Source organism: Salvelinus sp. IW2-2015, linkage group LG3 (assembly GCF_002910315.2).
Source record: "Salvelinus sp. IW2-2015 linkage group LG3, ASM291031v2, whole genome shotgun sequence".
NCBI lineage: Eukaryota > Metazoa > Chordata > Actinopteri > Salmoniformes > Salmonidae > Salvelinus > Salvelinus sp. IW2-2015.
The window spans coordinates 10,384,071-10,403,467 of NC_036840.1; the positions used below are offsets into that span (position 1 = coordinate 10,384,071).

The 19,397-nt window shown below is 44.3% G+C and overlaps 1 protein-coding gene across 1 annotated transcript; it reads right to left on the minus strand.

The window, feature by feature from the left end:
• Positions 1 to 567: 567 nt before the first annotated feature.
• LOC111950344 (nicotinamide phosphoribosyltransferase-like) lies at positions 568 to 19,397 on the minus strand. The gene is given in 12 exon segments (XM_070434441.1): positions 568 to 2,431; positions 2,608 to 2,742; positions 4,733 to 4,873; positions 4,957 to 5,076; positions 5,566 to 5,791; positions 6,533 to 6,662; positions 8,407 to 8,448; positions 8,451 to 8,571; positions 11,226 to 11,354; positions 13,148 to 13,251; positions 15,565 to 15,721; positions 19,245 to 19,397. Coding segments are annotated over 12 exon segments (1,473 nt in total). The 5' UTR covers positions 19,299 to 19,397; the 3' UTR covers positions 568 to 2,317.

The window sequence follows — 19,397 nt, forward strand, 5'->3', positions numbered from 1 at the left end:
GCATGTCTGGCATTCTCCTATCTTAACTTAAAAAACTTATTCTGGGCGTTCGGCCAGATGGTCCTAAGGAGGAGGTTGTGTCGCCCCCCTCATATCTTTACCAAGCACAGGCTGGAACCAAGGATTATTTATGACACCAAGACAAGATGAACATTTTCAAGGTTGTCTTTTCACAATATAAAAATGTCCATCACAGGAGGATGGAAGCTAGCTGTCCTCCGGCTACACCATGGTGCTACCCTAGAGTGCTGTTGAGGCTACTATAGACCTTCTTTGCAAAATAGTGTTTTAATCAGTTATTTGGTGACATGATTATATTTTGTATAGTTTTATCTAAAAAGGATAACATTTKAAATGTTTTACAATTTAAAAAAATCTTAAATTCACTGAGGATGGTYCTCCCCTTACTCCGAGGAGCCTACTGTACATATTGGTGCAGATGACTGACTTTATCAATGACATATATGAATTAATATATGATGTCTATGGAACTCAATCATGAGGGGCCCCGCCAATAAATAGAGAACAGAACACAATAAATTCATTTTTTATCCAAAGATTCACACATAAGTTGTAATTATTTAATTCTCCAACTACACCAAAAAACCAAAGCAATTTAAATCATTAAATCAAACATTTCAAATTGACAGGATGTTGTTTCTAATATGTAGACATTGCAACAGTAATGTTAGTTTAAAATATCAGATATGTTCAGTTTTGGGAAACAATTTGGGACAACCAACATATAATAAAACAAAAATATAATTCACAAGTATTATTTTCAAAACAGCATTCATACAAGACTATACCAGGATTGTAAAATTCCGGTAATCAAGAAATCCTGGTTGGAGGGTTCTGGATTCCGTGCGTATTCCCTCCTGATTCCCGGAATCTTTCAATCGGGGTTTCTGGGAAAGTTACCAGAATTTTTAAACACTACTCTACACACAAACAAACATTTGCTAAAAGCTGACATAACACCTGCCATACAACAAACAAGCAGTGTGGAGGATTCTGTATTGGTAGAAAATGGGAATTAGACAAAAAAAATAAAAATCTGCTTTTTCTCCCTACCTTGCCCTCCCGCAGTATAATGCAGTTGTTATATACACGTGAGAAGACAGTTTGGCCACATCCTTGTAAATATGAAGATTTACTGCAAATAATCTGCCAATATTTACCTTTGTCATAAAAAATAAATGATTTCTGGAGGTAAGAACCAACCACAATGGTATCACAAAAGTCAAATCAAGCTCTACGGAAAAGTTCCCCATAATTCAATATCAGCGACAAATGCCTTACTGTTCTCTAAAGCAAAGAAAAACGTATGTGTAACAAATATTTGTACTTTTACACAAATAAAAGGTGCCACAAATAGAGAGATTTGACTCTGTGTGTGAGTCCAAAATGACACCCTAATCAGTGCAATACCAAAATGACACCCTAATCAGTGCAATACTTTTTACTGGTAAAGGGAATAAGGTGCCATTTCAGACAAACAGACTGTGTCGTGCAGTTCTGTAGACAGTGTTTAAGCAACATGATTAGTTGGCTTCTACATGGCGACTTGCTCATGTGTGGGTAGTGTCTTCTAAAGATCCAGGGGAAAACGTATTAAAAAAAAAGAAACGAAAAGGCCAACAACTTAAAAGGTAGAGTATGTGTTCCCCTGATCAGCAAAWTCATTTGCATAAAGGAATATAACGTTCCTTTAAAAAGGAAGAAACTGTCAGCACGCACACACGCACACACAAACATCCACTCAGGAACATTAAACATATACCTCTCAGTTCTAGAACCACACAAAGTTCGGGAACTTCCGTGAACACAGTAGAAACAGTATCTCCATTCCTGTGATCAACTTATCAACACTTGGTCATATAAACACTGTAACGTAACCGCAGTTTAAATGATTTATATACCACGATATCGTTCCATCCATCACTAAAAGACAACGCTAACTATGTAGATTATGAATGACTTTAAACAGCTCTGTACACACAACACAGGGTACAGTCAGTGTGAATGTGTTCCTTCTCTCTCTCTCTTTCGCTCTCATTTATCTCACTCAACTCCCTTTATCTTTATCACTTACTTGTTTCACTCACTCCACTTGCTCTCCCTCACTCACTCACTACTCTCTCTATCCCTTGGCCTTCACTCAGGTGTAGGTTTGGACGTGTGTGTGTGTGTGTCTCCTCTCCAGTGGAGGACAGTGCTTCTGGGAGGGTGGGGTTTGAGGGAAGGGGGGCGTCATTAGCAGTGTGCCGCCTCCGGTGGGGTGATGGAGGTCAGAGGTTCAGGGGTCAGTGGCCCCTCAGTGGAGGAGCTCCTTGAGGTCACTGTCCGTTATCTTGGCATTGTCTCTGACGTCATCGAACGTGTACGTCTTGACAATTTTCCCATTCTGAAACACTGTGTGTAACAGGTCCTGGAGGGAGGGAGACGAGAGGGAAAAAAACAAATGACCATCAGTGAAGTGGCTAATTGACTAACCTCAATAAAAAGAGGTCACATTTGACAAACCTCAGTAACTAAAACAACAGTTATTTACAAAGGCTATTGGAATGCATTGATGTGGGAGTATGATACGTGAACTCAGCTCACCACGCCGTACTCCTCCAGGTCTCCCTTGCCCTCCTCCAGAGTGACAAAGTCCCCGCTCGCTGTCCGGTGCAGAGACAGACGACCTTTCTTTGACCTTTTGTTAGGGTCCGCCACCGGGTCCTTGAACACATTCACCTGACACCAAATATTAAAAACAGTTACACTTCTCTTTCCAGTGAAGGTAGGTATGGATGTGTGTCTGTGTTAAGAGTCCTGAACGGGCCAGTTTTTTTTGGGAGATGCACCCGCCCTCGCCAGCCACGTCAATTCCGAGCCCCACCCGATACCTGCCATCAGGACAGATTTTTCTCCGCAACCCGACAAATAATAATGTATTTAATTGTTTTTATGACTCCAGAGTAGTATAGACTAGTAGGCTATTCCCCGTTCCTGTATGAATTGATTTGTCTGCATGTCTATTCAACATTTGGATAAAAAGGAAATTAAGAACGATATCTTCTTATTTTCACAATGCGACTGAAATTGCTTAGGGGGGAAAAAAGGGGGGGGGGGRGAAATTATTCTAATTAGCCTTCTTACCCAATGAAAGCCTATAGCTGACATACATTCAATATTGTTTCGATAATCAAATAGTTTAATTGAAACTTATATAAACAACTCCCAGAATCGAATAGGCTATAGGCTGCAAAATTAGCATTCATTTATTTTGTAGGGTATACTCAAACTTTTACCAGCCGCACAGGTTTAAATGTATATGACCTGCGTATGGTCTAAATGAACAAAAGCCTGAATTAAAATGTAACAATTAACTGAATTATAATAAACAAATACCTGCTTGCACTTTTAGCAGGATGTGTATCCACCTACCGGATTGTTTTCATCCAACAAATGTAAACGCCTGAAGTTTGCTAAACCTGCATTGTCATGTGGATCGGTGCTTTGGTCAGATGACATGAAATTAGAGCTCTTTGGCCACGCCCACCAGTGGTGGTTTTGGTGTTGAAATGAGAACGCATGAGCAGAAAAGAACCCCATTGTAAAATATGGTAGTGGATCTCTAATGTTATAGGGCTATATTGCTTCCACTGGTCCTGGGGTTGTTACGGTCAACGGCATCATGAACTACCAGGATATTGTTTTGCCAAAAACCTGGTTGCCTCTGCCAGGGGGCTGAAACTTGGCAGCAAGTGGATCTTCCAGCAAAACAAGAACCCCAAGCACACACCAAAACCCTCAAAGGAATTGTTAATCAACATGTTGCAATGGCCAACTCAGTCTCAGGACCCATTGAAAACCTGTGGTTTGAATTGAAAAAGGGTAGTCTATAAGCGCAGACGATGGATATCAAGGATCTGGAAGGATTTGGTATTTTATTAGGATCCCCATTAGCCGTTGCAAAAGCAGCAGCTACTCTTCCTGGGGTCCACACAAAACATAATGCAGAATGACATAATACAGAACATCAATAGACAAGAACAGCTCAAGGACAGAACTACATATATTTTCAAAAAAGGCACACGTAGCCTACATATCAATGCATACATACACACAAACTATCTAGGTCAAATAGGGGAGAGGCGTTGTGCTGCGAGGTGTTACTTTATCTGTTTTTGGAAACCAGATTTGCTGTTTATTTGAGCAATATGAGATGGAAGGAAGTTCCATGCAATAAGGGCTCTATAATACTGTACAATTTCTTGAATTTGTTCTGGATCTGGGGGCTATGAAAAGACCCCTGGTGGCATGTCTGTGTGTGTCAGCGCTGTGTGTAAGTTGACTACGCAAACAATTTGGGATTTTCAACACATGTTGTTCTGTATAGAGGAATGGTCTAAGATCCCTCCCAATGTGTTCTCGGTGCCGTTATTCTCGCAAGGTGAGGTATTGAAAACAGGGTGTCAATCATTTTGACCCCTACCTCCGAGAAAAAAAGTATTACTAGTTAAACAAAATCTCTTTCTCTGAGCAATTGTATTAGCATAAAATAATTTCCTAATTTTTCTAGYATACAATTTAGCTCAGTATTTGAATGATTGATTTTACAGTCATTTCTGGTCATCTTTATCAAAAGTGTCAATTTAAGACCCCACTGTAATATAGCATACAGTATCCATGTGTGTGTGTGTGTGATGGTGTGTGTGCATGCGTGTAATGCTCTGCTCACCCCCAGGCCGTTGGTGACCACRTAGCTGCATTTAAAGGAGCAGTTGAGCAGATCCCTGGTCAGTTTCTGCAGCAGAGCCCCTCCAGAGCCAAAGGCGATGTTCTCAATGCTCCACCGATGCTGCTTCATCCCCTCCACGATCTACACACACGGACACGTCTGTTAAAACTGACTCTCTCTCTGTCTGTGTGTGTGTGTGTGTCCATGTGTGTGTGTGCGTGTACCTCTTGCAGGGTGTTGATGTCCACTCCGTCCCCCTGTATAACTCTGATATAGGGCGGCAGAACTTTGTAGCCTTTGGCATTCTCCGTAGGGATAAACTTCTTCCCCAGGATCTCCAGCACCTGAGTGGAGGAAGCACGTTTTTTTTTTTTAACAAGAATGCTAAATCTGTATGCGAGGAACATACAGCACCGACTGAKAGGGCTTCCATACGGCTCAATCTCAACTACAGAAGCCCGGTCATAGCTCAAAATATCACCCAAATCATGCAACCCCCCGCATGGAACTCGCAACGCTAAGATAGTGGGTTCGATTCCTGGGACCGCCTGTACATAAAACGTAGGCGTGCATGACTATAAAAGCGTCTGCTAAACGGCATATCGGAATATTATTCTAGTCATATCAAATGGCAGATTAAGATGGACGTTGAATTCGTGTGCATCTTTCTCAACTTAGGATCTGGCCAATAATATTCAGTATTGCGTTAGTACTTTCTCAGAGGACCTGATTGGGACCTACCTTCAGTACGTTATCCACAGGCTTCCCCAAGTTGGGAGGACGACGAGGGGCTTAAGGGGGTTGACTTAGGGTCGAKCTAGGYCTAGTGTTACCTTCAGTACGGTATCCAGGGGGTCCCCTGAGTCGGGACGGACCACCAGTGGGGCGTCAGCGCTGCGGGACTCAATGAGGCTCCTCAGGTCTTCTCCCCAGATCTTCTCACAGGCGTTGTAGATGTCATAGCTGTCACTGACGATAGACACGGGCACGTTGGGAAACTGCCTCACGATGTGCTCAAAGGCATCTCGCTCGTGGTCCTTGCCCCACGCTGTGATTGTGCTGGCGAGAAAGAGGGAGAATACAAAAGAGATCAGATTTACTGAAGACAACAAAACATATCCCTCTCCCTATGAACTCTTCCACATGGAGCTGCAGTGCCACCACTAGAGGGCATCCTTATCAACACTTTGCAGAAACTGGACTTCCAGGAGCTCATGTCCACAACAGTGAACTGTAGCTAGCTAGCTATGTCCTTTTAGTTTCTTTCTGAATCCATCCGTGCATTACGCTTGCCTCAATTACAATTTGWTCTTTATTTAACGCTATCAAATCTATTAGCAAAGAAATGAGGGGCGTATCTCCAAATGCATTGCTATCTACCACCTTGGAGAACCCAGAGAGTGAGGGGGATGGTAGAGTACTGTGTGTATCATATGGAGAGGAGTGTGACTGTGTCTCTGAAAGATTAAACTAAAATGGACCGGCGTGATTCCGTAACCACAGTGACCAGGCCAGGGCCTCTGGAACCGAACTTCCAGCACCCAACGGTGCAAATGAATGGTGCAGTGGAGCAGTGGTACAACCAACTCAGCTAGAGATGTACTGTACATCTCCTGATCTCCTGTGTGTGTGTGTACTGTTATCAATGGCCTATACAAGCATAGCATTTGATATTTGGATATCAAAGCCATCCCCTCCTGCTTGCTATCTGGGGCTGAGAAGGCCTATACAAGTGTAATTTGATTGATTCGGTACCAAGAAAGATGTTAGCGTGTTAACTGTGTGTCCTGACGTTATTACCTGTGCTCCGCGGCGGGCACAGAGAAGCCAGGCACRGGGTCTTTGGTGCCGTAGTACTTCTTAATCACGCCGATGCCAGCCACTGTGTCTGTGCCCTTAAAGTTCACCAGGTGGGCAGAGGCTCCGATACCTGCCGTCTGAAATGGGGAAGAGAGATGGTGAGTCAAATGTCACACACACACACCTACAGCGCATTCGGAAAGTATTCAGACCCCTTGACTTTTTCCACTTTGTTACGTTACAGCCTTATCAACAAAAATATATATATTTATATATAATTTTCAACTCAATCTACACACAATAACCCATAATGTCAAAGCAAAAACAGGTTTAAAAAAATATAAATATCACATTTACATAATTATTCAGACCATTTACTCAGTACTTTGTTGAAGCACCTTTGGCAGAGATTACAGCCTTGAGTCTTCTTGGGTATGACGCTATAAGCTTGGCACACCTGGATTTGGGGAGTTTGTCCCATTCTTCTCTGCAGATCCTCTCAAGCTCAGTCAGGTTGGATGGGGAGCATCGCTGCACAGCTATTTTCAGGTCTCTCCAAAGATGTTTGATCGGGTTCAAGTCCGGGCTCTGGCTGGGCCACTCAAGGACATTGAGACTTGTCCCGAAGCCACTCCTGCATTGTCTTGGCTGTGTGCTTAGGGTCGTCGTCCTGTTGAAAGGTAAACCTTAGCCCAAGTCTGAGGTCCTGAGTGCTCTGGAGCAGGTTTTCATCAAGGATCTCGCTGTACTTTGCTGCGTTCATCTTTCCCTCGATCCTGACTAGACTCCCTGCCGCTGAAAAAATTCCCGACAGGCATGATGCTGCCAGCACCATGCTTTACCATAGGGATGGTGCCAGGTTTCCTCCAGACATGATTCTTGGCATTCAGGCCAAATCATTCAATCTTGGTTTCATCAGACCAGAGAATCTTGTTTCTCATGGTCAGAGTCCTTTAGGAGCCTTTGGCAAACTCCAAGCGGGCTGTCCTGTGCCTTTTACTGAGGAGTGGCTTCCGTGCTGGCCACTCTACCATAAAGGCCTGATTGGTGGAGTCTGCAGAGATGGTTGTGCTTCTGGAAGGTTCTCCCATCTCCACAGAGGAACTCTGGAGCTCTGTCACAGTGACCATCAAGTTCTTGTCACCTTCCTGAGCAAGGCCCTTTCCCCAATACTCAAGTTTGGCCAGGCGGCCAGCTACAGGAAGAGTCTTGGTGGTTCCAAAATGTATTCCATTTAAGAATGATGGAGGCCACTGTGTTCTTGGGACCTTCAATGCTGCAGAATTTTTGGTATCCTTCCCAGCTGTGCCTCAACACAATCCTGTCTTGGAGTACTACGGACAATTCCTTCGACCTCATGGCTTAGTTTTTGCTCTGACATGCACTGTCAACTGTGGGGCTTATATAGACAGGTGTGTGCCCCAAATCATGCAAATCAATTGAATTTACCACAGGTGGACTCCAATCAACATCTCAAGGATGATCAATGGAAACAGGATGCACCTGAGCTCAATTGAGATCTCATAGCACAGGAACTGAATACTAATGTAAATTAGGTATGTTTTTTTTATTATTAATTAGTTTGCAAACAATTCTGAAAACCTGTTTTCTCTTTGTCGTTATGGGTAGTGTGTGTAGATCTTAGAACAAGGCTGTAACGTAACAGAATGTGGAAAAAGTCAAGGGGTCTGAATACTTTACGAATGCACTGCATATAACACCCCCTCCACCCCCCCCCCACACACACACACCACACAACAACACACACACACACACACACACCACACACCACACACACACAACACAACACACACACACACACACACACACACACACACACAACACACACACACACACCACACACACACACACACTTCCTCTACCTCTTGTGGAAACTCCCCTGTAGCCGAAGTCTGCAGCTTGTACTCCAGCTTGTCCAGGTTGCCAGAGGTCTCCAGCAGGTACTTTGCCAGAATCTTCTTCTGCTCCCTGGAGTTGGTCGCCACGGTGATGGGGTACCAGACCTGAACAAGGATGGTCTGGAGGGGAGGAGGAAGAGGGGACAAGAGGAGGGGGTTAGTAGATGGCCATTCTAGAATGGGCCCAAGTCTGGAGCTTTCGAAGCACAACTTTCCGTGCTTTCGAAGAGTCTCCCTCATTCCCTTCTCCCTGCATCCATCTTCCCTCCCTCTCCTTCTCTCATCCCTCCATCCTCCCCTCTCTAAACCCTCCCTCCCTCCCTCTCATTCATTCCTGATCCCGCTCCTTACGCTCTCTCCTCAATCTTCCTTGAACCGCAGTGTGCCTGTCCGTGTCCCTGCCCTGGACCCGAAAAAATCCCTCTGACCCCACCACAGCCCCATCCACACCCTCCAGTCACCCCATCACAGTGTAGTGAGCTGGAACATGAACCCAAAACCAACCCTCTTGACAGACCCTTTATCCTGCTATGTGGAAGGGGAAGTGGGCTGTTTGGGAGGCTCAKGGGCTAGATCCACATTCCCTGGCAAAGGGACAGGTCATGTCAACACAGGGTCCGATGGGATGATTCCTCACATGGCAAGCCCAGGACAGAGTTACTTAGCCGTGGCCCGCTGGCAGCTAGAGATGCCTGGGTCTTTGTCTCAGTCCAGTCATCGTTGAACGGGCGAGTCAATATTATCACGCCATGTCCGAGTGTGTGTTTAGTCATATTTCTCCCTCTAGGAGCTGTGTAGTGTGCATGTACGTGAGAGTGTTTGTACGTGTGTGTGTGTGTGTGTGTATGTGTGTGTGTGTGCAGGGTCATCTGTACGGTCCACATGGTCAGAAACACCTTGCAGGGTTACCTGACCCCTCACACGCTACCTCAAGATGTTGCCAGCCACAGCTCCAACAACTACAACTCAATATGTGAAAATGATCATCATAATCTAGAAAYAAATGAATTATCTTTAAGGAACTGAAGCCATACAGGCCTACTATATGACTGGTTGTATATAGACGCATGCAGTGATGCTGAGGTGATCTACAGCAGTAATGCCAGGTGGAGACTGAGGAGGGCGCCATTGAGCACCGTAGTGGGGATGGGGATAACAGAGCCACACTTCCAGAGCCAAACCATAATATGCTATATAATAGAGCAGTCACCAACCTTTGAGTCAAAAAGCACCGAGATCTACCGCTCAGAAAAACAAAAATATGACTTATTTTTTTTATTTTTTATATCTATGCACTATTAACTTGCGAGGTACAGCTGAGCATAAATTGAAATGATTCGCTTTTTTTTTTACTGGACTGATGGTACCTGCATCTGATGGTCAGTTTCAGTGGCGGGAGGGAGCAGCAGAGGTTCCACCTCTCACGGTCTCTACTCCCTCCSTCCGGTGAGACTGACCAGAGAGAGGGGACACCGGCTTCCACCTGATGGCGAAACTCTAGTCGCACCGCATTATTCATGCACACACTCATGCTGTTCTTATGACCAGAGTTAGTGAAATAACATTCCATGATATTAAAATAGACACGATGAGTTGCCAATAATAAAAACACAGGCCTATCGATATACTTGGCTACTCATTCATTGCAGCTGCATTGCTGGTTGTAGCGTGTGTGGAACCAAGAAGAAGTGCGTCATATGTTGTGTAAAATTGTTGAATTAAAAACAGTGTTGACAGTGCTGAATGAAAACTTAAACATGAACTTACTCATAAAAACAGCATCTCTTTGCTGTATTCTTTGAGAGTCTCTCTTTGGACATGGTTTTAAAACGTATTAAATCTCATATAGGCTAGTTTCAAACTTTTCCGTGGGGCCGTGGAAGCTGTACTAGGCAGTGGTTTGAGCTATGCAATTGGCCAGCGCAGTAGGCGCGCACTTGATTTTGCTCTCTCTTCAGACAAATTAAATAGTTCAAAATGGGAACACTTCACTTACCCTTCTGAATCAAGTGCACCTACCACCAACAGTGCAAGACAAAACATTTTMTTTTTAAAGGAGCGCAAGGYTTTATCGTTGGCTTATCTACAGAAATGTTTGGCGATCGACCGGTTGGTGACCAGTGTTAATATGATCACGTGGCGGTGTCAGACCAGCGAGTCTACGGTCTGCTCTTCAGTGGAACTACTCTGCACGTTCACGGAGATCGGCGTGAGAAAGACACCGCACAGATTCACTGATCTTGATCGCAAAATGAGTAGTCATCCAGGAGGCAAGGTGATTTGTAGATCAGTGATTCTGCACAGAGTGGCTACAGAGAGATGGAGACGGGGCTTAGCTCCCCTAGCTCAAACGGCACCCTATTCTCAGGGTTCTGGTCAAAGAAGTGCTCTATATAGGGAATAGGGTGCCATTTGTGATGCAGCACCCATAGAAACCATCCTAGTCAGAGAAGCTAACTAGTAACACTCGAGGCTAGACACTAGACAGACACAGGCAAGATACGTGAGGAAGAGGTTTACAGATAGAGAGACTGATGGCTCTCATCATAAGTTAATTAAAAAGTGCAGAGTCACTGTGGCAATGTTGTGTGGTGTGCTCTAGGGGCAGGGCCTTGGTCAGTGAGGAGTGAAGTCAAATAAATATTACAATTTATTTTAGATCAGACAGCCACACTGACTCTAAGGATTCATTTGGAACAGACAGGAAGGACCCAATCCAGTCACATTGATGGAGACCTAACATACCTGCTGCCGCCCCCCCCACTGACACTCACCTCCACCCAGTTGGTGAGCCAGTAGCATTCTGGGTCGGTGCTCTCCACGGTGAAGAGGACGTTACCCCGTGGGATCACACTTCCCTCCGGCACCGCCTTGATCTCTATGGGTAGGTGGCCGTCATACTTCTGCAAWACACACACACACAACCTTTACAGCAGCCATTGCAGTTAACACACAACATTCACCCTAAAGCCCATGGTCTGATCCATTTTCTTTATCATATTAGTAAAATAAAAGTATGTTTCAAGTATCTTAAAATTCTCTCTCAAAAAAAAAACAATTGTGATAGGACACTATTCAAATTAAAGTGACCCTGATCAGCACTAGTAACCCAGGTGAGCAAAATAGATTGAAAGTTTCCACCAAAATTACATATTTTCAACATCTGGTACTCATAGGGAACACATGGTGTAGGCCTAATTGGGTACAAGGTCTACCATTAGGTAGTGTTGTCAGAGAAACATCTAATGTGATCTCTATGGCCTCTCCCKCAGTCCTCTCGCTGTGAATATCTGACCTGAAACCTGTTTGTGGGTGTGTGCTTTTACTATCCTCGTGGAGACCAGAAGTCCTCACAAGGATAGTAAAACAAGGAAAATTAAGACAAAAAAACACACAYGTAAAAGGGCTATTTTAGGCTAGGTTGGGGTTTGGGGCGGCAGGTAGCTTAGTGGTTAGAGCGTTGGGCCAGTAACCAAAAGGTTGCTGGATCGAATCCCCGAGCTGACGAGGTAAAAATCTGTCGTTCTGCCCCTGAACAAGGCAGTTAACCCATTGTTCCCCGGTAGGCCGTCATTGTAAATAAGAATATGTTCTTAACTGACTTGCCTATTAAATAAAAGGTTAAGTTAAAAAAAACAATTAGGGTTAGATGTAGGGGTTTGGTGTTAAGGAAAATAGGATTTTTAAATGGGAATCAATTGTTTGGTCAAGGATACAATGAGCTCCAAAAGTATTGGGAGAGTGACACATTTTTGTTGCTTTGGCTATGTACTCCAGTACCTTGGATTTGATACAATGAAATTACATCACTTTTTGTACATAGTCCCCCTAAACAATTGTATTAAAGTAGTCAAAATGTTGTATTTGGTCCCATATTCCTAGCATGCAATTGACTATATCAAGCTTGTGACTCTACACACCTGTTTGTTTTGGTTGTGTTTCAGATCATTTTGTGCCCAATAGAAATGAATGGTAAATAATGTACTGTGTCATTTTGGAGTCACTTATTGTAAATAAGAATATAATATGTTTCTAAACACTTCTACATTAATGTGGATGCTACCATGATTACGGATAGTCCTGAATGAATCGTGAATAATGATGAGGTTACTGACGCACAAATATCATACCCCCAAGACATGCTAACCTCTCACCATTACAATAACAGGGGAGGTTAGCACGATTCATTCAGGATTATCCGTAATCATGGTAGCATCCACATTAATGTAGAAGTGTTTAGAAACATGTCCTATCCTTATTTAAATTAAAAGTGGCTCCAAAATGACACAATACATTATTTACCATTCATTTCTATTGGGCACAAAAAAAATCWGAAACACAACCAAAACAAACAGCAAATGCATCCAACAAGTTTGTAAAGTCACAAGCTTGATGTCATCATTGTGTGCTAGGAATATGGGACCAAATACTACACTTTTGACTACTTTAATACACATAAGWGAATTTGTCCCAATACTTTTGGTCCCCTAAAATAGGGGGACTATGACGAAAAAGTGCTGCCATTTCTAAACGGTTCACCCGAGATGACTGAAAATACCCTCAAATTAAAGCTGACAGGCGGCACTTTAATCTCATAGTCATTGTATAATTTGAAATCCAAAGTGCTGGAGTACAGAGGCAAACCTGTCCCAATTCTTTTGGAGCTCACTGTAGTAAAACAAAAGTGAATGTGTACCTCCAGTATGTAGTTCCAGCCCTTCTCGTTGAAGACGTCATCCTGGAAGTGTTCCCGGTACACCTCCTTCGCTTCCTGGATCTTCTCTGGAGTCACCACCTTCCCTGGGGGGAGGGAGGGAGGGGGGGGGGGGGAGAGAAGAAAAGAAAGAGGTTCAAATGGTTGAAGCATCAGTGAACACGTGGTGTATAGGATAGAGAGAGATATGACAGTTTGTGAGAGCAAAAGAGGGAGAGAAGGGGGAGGAGAGAGAGGAGGAGGAGAGAGAGGAGGAGGAGAGAGAGAAGCATTGGAATCCCAAACTCTAGTCCATCCATGTGCTATTAAATTAGGAGCTTCTCTCTCCCTCTTACAGAGTGGCTTTGTCCTGCTGTAGGACATGCTACAGCCTAGACACACACACACACACACACAATGTATACAGCTACACGCACGCAAAAACACATACTCACACACCATCACACCTTTACAGTTACACACAAAACAACGTGTGCTTGATATGACCTCCTGTTGCAATAAAGTAACACGGCTGGTATTTTCAAAAGGTTATTTGAGTACAAATAAAAACTTAAAGTTAAGAAAATTTTATTCCAAGGCTACTTCTTGTGAGTAGAACTCTGTATCATTGTAGTGAATTAATGCTAGTAGCCCCAAGTTGCAGCTGCCCTTTGTGTTGCTGGGGCTCAAAGAGCAGATGTTCCTTTGTCTCCGGTCCACGCTAGTCCTGAAGCTCTCTACAGCACCTCTCCCTGCCTCGCCGTGAAATCACTTTGAGTTCCATTCTCTAATGCTGTGTGGAAGAACAAAACAACAGATCTAGGATCAGCTTAACCTTCTACAAAACGTTAACCTTAGGGCGGGCACCATTAGGGTATGGAGTGAGAAACTGATCTCAGATCAGTGTCTAGGCCAAGGCTGCCCAAGGTACGACATCTAGCTAAACCTCTCAGCTGCCTTTACAATAACTGATGGCCAGAGGAGGAGCTGTAGTCTAGGCCCTGTTCAAATACAGTGAAAATAAAAGGCGTCCTCTTTCCCTACTTCCTACCGTGGAGTAATCCCTGACCGGACATTAGTGGATAGTGAAATCCTAACCACTGACGTTCGATCAATCAAAAGGAAGGATTCCTTTTAACCGTATTGGAACGTGATCCTGGGGAGAATCTCAGTTGCATTTCCTTGATTCCTTGCGTCCTCTCTCCACGACTCCTTCTCAAATTCCATCGTATAAAAGTAATCAAAAGTTTAGTATTTGGTCCCATATCCCTAGCACACAATGATGACATCAAGCTTGCGACTCTACAACCTTCTTGGATGCATTTGCTGTTTGTTTTGGTTGTGTTTCAGATGTTGTGCCCAATAGAAATGAATGGTAAATAATGTAGTGTCATTTTGGAGCCACATTTATTGTAAATGACACAATACAGTATTTACCACTCATTTCTATTGGGCACAAAATGATCTAAAACACAACCAAAACAAACAGCAAATGCATCCAACAAGTTTTTAGAGTCACAAGCGTGATGTAATCATCGCGTGCTCGGAATATGGGACCAAATACTAAACTTTTGACTACTTTGATACACATAAGTGAATTTGTCCCAATACCTTTGGTCCCCTAAAATGGGGGGACTATGTACAAACAGTGCTGTAATTTCATTGTATCATTTCAAATCCAAAGTACTGGAGTACAGAGCCAACACAACAACAAATGCGTCACTACCCCAATACTTTGAGAGCTCATTGAATCCCTGTAGGGACCAAACAATTGATTCCATTTCAAAATCCTATTTTCCCTAACCCTTATCCTAAACTTAACACCAAACCTAACCTTAATTGTAACCGTAACCCAGCCAAAAATAGCATTTTTTCTTGTGTGTGTGTGTGTGTGTGTGTTTGGTTTTACTATCCTTGTGAGGACCAGAAGTTTCCAGAAGGAGAATACAGACAAACACACACGCTTCAGGTGAGATCTTGACAGCGAGAGGACTGATCTATCATAAATACCAAGTGAGGCAGAAAGGAAGGATTGCTTTTCAAAGTATTGGAAGGTGATCCTGGGGAGAGACCTCTGAACTTCTCATTCAGTGAGTTTTGAGGAGGCGTGGAGAGAGGACGCGAGGAATCAAGGAAATGCAACTGAGATTCTCCCCTGCTCAGTCTAGATGCTACAGATCCTCAGATGCTGCCAGTTCACACTGTAGAATTCATCTGAGCACCTATTCAACTATATGCTAGCCTTGATCACATGACAGTGATTCTCCTGCTGGCCGAGACAGGAAGGATCACTCAGTTCACTTCAACTCTGCAGACTAGTAGCAAGGCCTAGTAGTAGAGAATGTTAACTCATAGAAGAGCTATGTATATAGGCTTGGATGTCATATTTTGCATTATGAGGACATCAATACAATCCTTACCTTTTAAGTATTTGTTGGTGATGTACTGCAGGCCGTAGAAGACCGTTGTCTCATACTTGACTTTTCTGTTCTTGGTCGGGTCAGCTCTCTTCTCGCGGCACTCGAAGTAGGAGTACACTTTACTGGTGTTGGGAGGGTACTGCTTGTAGTGTGTCACCTGGATCAAAGACGGAGGAGACAACATGGATAAAATACATCAGAACTTCAGGCTATAAAATGACAGTTAGACGATGAAGGGTACTTTGGTGACTAGTATTWTTTWTTTTTTTACCTCCCGCTTTGGGCTGGATGTGCCAATGTGTGACATTTCCCCCCACGTGCGCCAGCCTAGTAATTCCAGTTTCAGCCAATGAACTTCAGCAAAGAAAAAGGCCTGCCCAGCGTTATCCAATGAGGTTGCAGGGCGGGCCCAACGGCTCAGTGGACACAGGGGAGATAGAGAGCGAGAGCAACGCCGTGGTGCACATACAGGAATCTGCACACCTGTGACGTGGTACGCATTTTCCGGGGACCACTTACGGCGTGTGAGCACTACTTTCAAAATGACTGTCTGAAATTATACAAACGTTCGACCGTGCATCTTTAATAACAGTTTAAATAGCCTCACTACAAGGATACAATGTCACAGCTCCCGATTGTATAGTTAGTTGCCCTCAGGTGTCCTTCCAGAGAAGTGATGTAGATATGACATTCTCTTGGCAGTGTTTTACTATAATTTTCACAACCGGAGGTTGCTGGTCGCAGCGTCACAGGCTTTTCCTATGTAGCAACAGGAAGATGTAGTGTAACAGGTTTGCACAGAGAAAGCAAATGGCTGTCGGAATTGTTTCCTCATTCCTCGAACACCACGGAGACATAAGAAAGGTTATGCTGCTATTTATTCCCACATAAACACTCCAAAATGTGTCCCTTTACTGAGGGGAAGTTCTCTCACTCAACTTTCAGCTGCTAGATATCAGCCTGCTGGACCATGATAAGACTGAGTGACCAGGCCTGTCCCGCTGTCTGTCCGTCTGTACTACACAGGACAGATGGACACGAGACAGATACAGGGATGATTGCTCCCATCCGCTATCCAATTACAGGACCACCTCCTCCCAAAGGCCTCAAAGGGTTGTCATCTGACAATTGACTAACGTGATCTTCATTAGTCATTTCGATGCAATCTGCYGCCTGTTTCTGTTGCACACCCACACAGAGGTGTCTAGGGCTCTAAGCCTACTGAGCCGACTAGATATCACTGAAGTGATGGACTGATATGATGTATTCATGATCAAGTCAACTCCTCTCAGAGTTAGGCTAGAGGAAGTACTAACACGAATCTATATCTCAAATGACCCACTATTGGTCAAAAGGTTGGCTCTGGTGAAATGTGGTGCATTTGTGTCATTTGGAGGGATACCCCCCCCCCAGCTCACTCTCTCTAGGTGCACCTGGGACACCCAGGTATGTGTAGAGAAGTGGAACAGAAAGAGAGGATGGGCACATTGGGGGCAGTTTAAAAAAAGAGAGGGACAGAGACAGGCTGTGGAGCAGATGGAACTGTAAATAACGCAAACACAGAGTAATGAGCAAATCTGCCGCCGATGCTTTTATTGATTAGCCACGACTACTATGTACATATAATTACACTGGCCTCTCTACAGCGGCATATCTGTCTGGCACAGTGCCGTGTCCTTGCCTCTGGGCACTCACACATACGTCCATCTCTCTCTCACTTTCCGGGAATTCAGTCAACTGTAAAACTGTGTTACTTCTGACCCTCGCCCCGTCCTTCCTCTGGGCTACACTGGCCTTGCACATACAATGACATAACCTACGCGACAGGTCACTCKGCCTAGGTTATTAACCAATGCTGCCCCGTCCTTCACTAGCCTCCCCCCACAAGATCTCATGAACTAACCAGTAACAGAACCAATGAACCAAAAGTCCGTTTTGCATCCCCCCCCCCATGGGTTAGCCGATCCTAGAACTGCGCCAACATAGATCAGCGCTGGTCTGGGAATCTGTCCACGATGACCTCCGCTCTGACAGAGAGACGAGCCCCCTGCGTGTGATGAGCCMCGAGTGTCACTGGCTGCTGGATGGAGCCAACCAGCTCAGTCTGAATGCACACACACGACAACAATAATCAACAGGATATGTTATTCTAAAYTCTGAATCTAGGGCCTCAACAGCAGAGAGAAAGACTAAATAAAATATTTTCATGAAGCACAATTGACCAAGATTAAAGCTAATGTTTGGAGCCGTTTTGACTCCGTTCTGTTCACAAATGTCCATTTTGGGGGGTATTTTACCAGACCGGGGGTTGTGAAAGAACAGTTTGCGTAAGCGTTGCATGGCAAAGACAGAACACTCTGATAATCCAATATTCCTCCATGGTTTTAGGACAGCGGTTAGGGACTTAGGGCCTACTTTATTACCCCTTTATTAGCCTCCATCATGTTATGTTGTATAAGTCAGAGTAGCCTGTGCCCTGCCTTTAGTTTCCCACCCTCTCTCTCTCTATCCTAACAGGCCCTATAGTTCCAAACGCCGACCAGTCACTGTATAACACAGAGGCCAAAAGGACTGAAGTGTTTAATGCCACCTTACACACACACCAGTCCAGAAAACAGCATCATCACAGCACTGACCAGGAGGGAGAATGATTGACAGTTGACACTGGCTCATCAAAAATAATAGGATTAACGTACTTTGTGCAGCCTTTATTTTTGTCCCTCTGGTAAAGAGGAACCATAGCAGTTCCACTATGTTTATATAATAGTGTGGTGCCACAATTGTATAAAATAAGACTATGYAATATTGGGTTGTGACCTGTGAGTGAGAGATTCAGCTGATATGACAGCTTGGATGACAGGACACGGGGCCACAAAGAAATGCATACATTTCTCGTAGTATTGTAATTGACAAAAGCAGTCAGTCATATCTACAGAATGTTGCTTGCAAGGTCTATAAGTGTACCCATCAGCAGACAGCTGATTATTAGTCAAAGAAAATAACATGTAAAACCCAGTCAATCATTCARCATGCATCTCTCATTTGATGTGCACTGAAAGCACGCATTCCACCTCCGTCTTCGACAACATCGACGGTCAAAAAAAGGATTGCACTAAGACCTGGAGCGTCTCCAAAGGCTTACCAAAGTTTCGCTTTTGTTTCAGGATCTGCCGTTGCTTTTTCTGAAGTAAGGAAATGGATAGTAGCACAAGAGACGCTGGCCTGTTAGCTACGTCTCTTGCAAAAGCTAGCCTTCCCACGTTTTGGTAGAAAAATGACCCGCTCCATTCATTGCTTGCTTGCTTGCGCTAGCTACCGCCTTTTCAATTAGCTGCYATAGCGTTCCCATTCACAACACATATTTAGCCAATATATCCTCTGCTCATTCGTTAGCTGCCTGCCTAGCCAGCGCAGCTAGCTGCGCAAAGGTGAGCATCTTCGTAGATTCGCTGGTGGCAATTCCGTCAATTATCCGGGATGAAAATAGGCAAAATGTGGTCCTACGTTTTCTACCTGCCCCTCTCTCCTCCCCATTTGGCCTAACGATCTGACACAGGCAGCCACCAAGGCAAGCGTGATGGCCTTGGAGGATGCAACCACCTTGGCTGATAGAATTACATGCACACTGAACCTACGACTACGCAGACAATCGCACTAACATACCGGTGTCGCCCACTCACCTTATAAGAATCAGTAGCTAACAATATGTTGAAATGAGGGTCTCTGTGCTCCATCTTCCCCTTGGTTTCAGTCAGTCGCGGGTGTCAGTATTATTACTCCGTGCAGTGGACTCAACCTAGCTCSGTCGCTGGGGAAGAGACCGTGAAGAGACG